This window comes from Panthera pardus, unplaced genomic scaffold, assembly GCF_024362965.1.
Source record: "Panthera pardus isolate Hobbes unplaced genomic scaffold, ASM2436296v1 HiC_scaffold_7, whole genome shotgun sequence".
NCBI lineage: Eukaryota > Metazoa > Chordata > Mammalia > Carnivora > Felidae > Panthera > Panthera pardus.
Genome location: NW_026527002.1, coordinates 55,117,507 through 55,122,176, shown reverse-complemented (window position 1 = coordinate 55,122,176; position 4,670 = coordinate 55,117,507). Strand labels below are relative to the sequence as shown.

The window sequence follows — 4,670 nt, the reverse complement described above, 5'->3', positions numbered from 1 at the left end:
GCTAAGTGAAATAAGTCAGGGAGAGAAAGACAGATACCATATGTTTTCACTCCTATGTGGATTCTGAGAAACTCAACAGAAGACCAGGGGAGGAGGGAGGGGGGGGAGCTACAGAGAGGGAAGGAGGCAAACCATAAGAGACTCTTAAAAACTGAGAATAAACTGAGGGTTGATGGGGTGAGGGGGGAGGGGAAAGTGGGTGATTGACATTGAGGAGGTCACCTGTAAGGGTGAGCACTGGGTGTTGTATGGAAACCAATTTGACAATAAATTTCATTTAAAAGTGATTTCAACATTGGCTTAGCTCTAGACTACCTCCGTGAATTAATTTTCCACTACTCATGCCCTTTCCCACTGCCTACTCTTATGTCAGTCTCCTAAGTCTTCCAGAAATTTTTCAGTCCTGAGGATTTTGTGCTGGACATTCCTTCCCTGAGTCTAGAGCACTAACCCTGGGATTATTGTGCTGTTGTATTTCTTTCTTCAATGACGTATAATCTCAAACATTTAATCCAAACTAATCTAATACAGTTCTTCTCTTCTTCCAGTAATGATTTGTGATATTGGCGTATTTTATGTTCACCATAGCACTGTTCAGTTTCTGAAATAATCTTGCTATTATGTAAGTTTGTGGTTAGTCTTATGCACAGCTTTATAGCTAGATGAATTCTTGGCATATAATAATCCCACTGCCAAAAAAAAAAAAAAAAAAAAGAGGAGGATAGAAGAAAAAGAAGCAAGAGGAGAAAGGGAAGAAAGGGGAGAAGGAGCAGCAGGAAAGGGGGTGATGTGAAGGTGAAGAAAGAGAAGGAGGAGGAAGGGGGAAGAAGAGGAGGAAAGGAGGGAAAGAATGGATGAAAAGAGAAAGGAAGGAAAGAAGCAAGGAAGAATGGAAGAGAGGGAGAAAAAAGAAAGCAAGCTGACAAATGAAATGGCAATATATAATATATTTGTTTGTTTTGAAAAAATTCCACTTCCCTATTGTATTTTAATTGTACCATGTGTAAAATGTGTTATTCAGATTATGTTTTTATTATCTAATTAAATCAAATTTGTCTACCATGCATAGGCTTTTGGGAGCAATAATTAATTCATTTAATGAACATGTTTCTAATATTTTATGTATATTCACATTTGTTAATAGTAGTTCAAATAAAACAAATCTTCTAGATTACCTAAAAAAGTCTGAAAGACTTTGGCTTGATATCAATTAGTATATTAGTTTATGTTAATTTCTTAATTTAAATGTGGAAAAAGAAACATAATTCATATTAAAGTTTTCTTTAATTGAAAAACTAAACTATAATCATCATTCCCTTCTAAAATTGATTGCAATTACTTGGGAAATTTTGTTACATCTATTTTATGTGACATTTACAAATCAATACTCATTTGCAATAAATCATCATGTCTAATGAAACCAAAAGATGGTCTTTAGCATCCTGAATACAGTGCATTCAGAAGAATATATTGAGACAAGATATACCTTTGTAATTGTAATAAACTTCAGTGAATTTTGGAATTGTGTTGCTATGTTGTTAAAACATATAATTGGAAGAGATTTTGATAAGTCCATATAAATTTCTCATTACTCAATTAAACCTAGAGGATTTTTTGAGGGTTTTTTTTTCTGCCTCATTACATACAGATTTGAAGTTATACGGAGTATAAATGAAATTAGGTAAATGGTAGATTAGAGAAGTATAGACAAAAGAGGTAGGTAAATGGGTAGGTACATGATGATAGATTAGATAGAGAGATAGATAGACAGATAGACCTGTTCAAAGAAGGATAAACAGAGGTAAAGAAAATGAAGACCAATAAGGGTAATGGAAATATGTAATTAAGGACATTATAGTTGCATTGAATAAGCTTCAATTTGGGTTCTAAACTTCCAGATTACTTGACATCCAAGCGCTGGAAGCCGAGCTATCCAACCAGCCTGGTGGCAGGGCCCGGGCAGTGGACGGATCGGGACTGCAGGGCAGCCCACTGACAGTGAAGCTTCTTGTACTCCCACTTTTATGTAATTTGGCCTTAATAAAAGTACCTGGGGAATTGTCTGTTGGGGAATTGCCCTCGACAGGCCCCCTGGGAAAAGAACCGTCGGGGAAAGAAATAAGGTTCCGCAAGGAAATTGTGCGGCCCTACATTTAGCCCTTGCCACCCGCTATACAGACTCCTCTACCTAAAGGAAGGATAGCCTCATCCATTTCCCAGCCAAGGAAGGAACAAATGGATTTGAAAGCCCCACTTGGGTAACTAAGGAGTGTATCTATGGGCACAGGTTTCTCCAACCCCTAGGCCCACTTGGCCCCCAAGAGGCATTCCAGATGATGATTGAACCTAGTAGGTTAAGGTACAGAATGGTTCATTAGTTCCTAGGTGCATTATCTCTCTGAGAATGTATAAGGCATGGGTTTCTAAGGCCCTCTTGGCCCCCCTCCTGGAACCTCAGACTGAGGCGAACACTTCTGCTTTCAAACCACGAATGGTTCAGGGAAACAACTAAGAGGTCATGTCCCTGCAACTGTTCCACTTGCGGTGTTACCTTTCATGAAAACAGCAAAGCAAATGCTTTACAGATTATAGATAAACGTAGATACGTAATGAAAACAATGAAAGAAATTAATCAATAAGCGAAGGGCAGGAAGGAAGGTTACAAGAAAACAATCATGTTATTCCTTAATGGGTGATTACACGAAGGAGCAATTTTAGAATTAGGTAATGCCAGAAAACATAGATGATGCACGCTATAAGGAAATTGTTAGCAAATATAATGCTACATCTGCCACAGTAAAGCGGCCAGTTCAACACACTGCTGTTGTCTGTGTCCATTTTTATTTTTGTTTTATTTTATTTTCACTTTTTCACCTATGCCGTTCATCATTCGGGAATCCCTGGACCTGCCGGAGCTGGGCTCCAGCATCCAAGTATATATATGCTATGTGAACTTTTGCCTATTCCTCTGGAAACCTCCATATAGCATGACTTTTTCAAAGGCATGGGCAATTTAAAAGAAGAAAACAGATTTAAGCAAGTTAGCCTTTGAAATTATTATAAAATTTCCTTTGATCGCACAAAATACTGCTTTCTTTGATATATTAAAAGAAGGTTTTAATTAGCTACTTGTATGGTTTATTTGGTTTTATTTTGCATCTCAGGAAAAAAACAAATGCTGGAATTTAAATATTTATATAAAATTCATTAATGCCTCTGTTGCTTTGTAAGGATTGCTTCAAGGGAAATATTGAGCTCAGTTAACAAGCCAGTGCTCAGCACTTCCTGCCCCTCTTCCCTGGTGCCCACAAGGCATTTCCCCAACTTAAACATGATCAAGGAGGAGCACGATCTTCCTGTAATGGGGGCATCCCAAGGCCCAGCTCCCATGGCCACCACCGTGATCAACATCCAGACTGAGACGTCCGTGCCCGACCACATCGTCTGGTCCCTGTTCAACACAGTCTACATGAACTGGTGCTGCCTGGGCTTCGTGGCCTTTTCCTACTCCGTGAAGTCTAGGGACCGGAAGATGGTGGGTGACCTGATCGGGGCCCGGACCTATGCCTCCACCGCCAAGTGCCTGAACATCTGGGCCCTGGTCCTGGGCATCATTCTGACCCTTATATTCATCATTCTTTTCTTCACTGGCGCACTGGTGTTCTCAATAAACACATTTCATACTCTGAGGCAACAGAGAGGCTACCGCTAGCTGCTCATGGCGGGAGACACCAGTCCTCCAGCATCCATTGTGGCTGTGCTTCCCATGCTTCCTGGGCTGTTGTGTTGGGCCCGTCCCTCAGCACCCACCCCTGTACCCTGTGCTTAAGCAGACTTCCCTGACCACAACTGAACGCAATAAAGTACAAAAAAAAAAAAAAAAAAAAAAAAAACAAGCCAGTGCTACTTGTGAAAATAGAGAAAGGGACTCTTCTCAATTAAACCAGAGTATGTCAAATGCTCTCTGATTGTTAGCCCCCAAAGTAGTAAAAACTTCTGTTGAATTATCCAAAAAAGCAGTTTTGAAAAGGAATGGACATCCTTAACATTATATAGTTCTTAAATCAGAAAAAAAGTAATTTGTCAAGATTATAAACATTTTTTTAATTTTTAAAATAAATATTATTTCTGGACATAAAAATGATAAAATTAATATGGACAGTATTTTATTTTGATGATAATTATGGACAATTTTTCAGGGAAATCATTTTTTTACCTTTATTTTTATTTCTATTTTTTAGAGAGACAACACAAGCAGGGGCTAGGGGCAGAGGGAGGGAGAGAGAGAGAGAGAATCCCAAATGGAGCACCCTCCCACAATTCTGGGATCTTGACCTGAGCTGAAATCAGGAGTCGGATGCTCAACTTACTGAGCCACCCAGGCTTCCTAGGAAATCATTTTGATAACGAATCTATAGAAGACAAATCTCCATGCCACAGGTACATAAAACACCACAGTGTTTAATATATGGCTGTTTGCACCCAGGTAACCGATTTTAATGAACTGAAAAATGCTCTCCATTACTGCAACTTCTTTGGGAAATTTTAAGATAGGGATAACTAGATAATTGATACTTTAGAGATGAATGAAAATTTTATTAGCCTTTATGACATTTCTTTTCATTATTTTGCCATTCATTTGAGGACGCTATTTCCTCCCCATTGATTCT

General features: G+C 38.8%; 1 protein-coding gene across 1 annotated transcript; it reads left to right on the top strand.

The window, feature by feature from the left end:
- Positions 1-3,282: 3,282 nt before the first annotated feature.
- Positions 3,283-3,868, top strand: LOC109277913 (interferon-induced transmembrane protein 1-like). The gene has a single exon (XM_053896130.1). The coding sequence runs from the start codon at positions 3,332-3,334 to the stop codon at positions 3,710-3,712; it is 381 nt and encodes a 126-aa protein (XP_053752105.1). The 5' UTR covers positions 3,283-3,331; the 3' UTR covers positions 3,713-3,868.
- Positions 3,869-4,670: the final 802 nt, after the last annotated feature.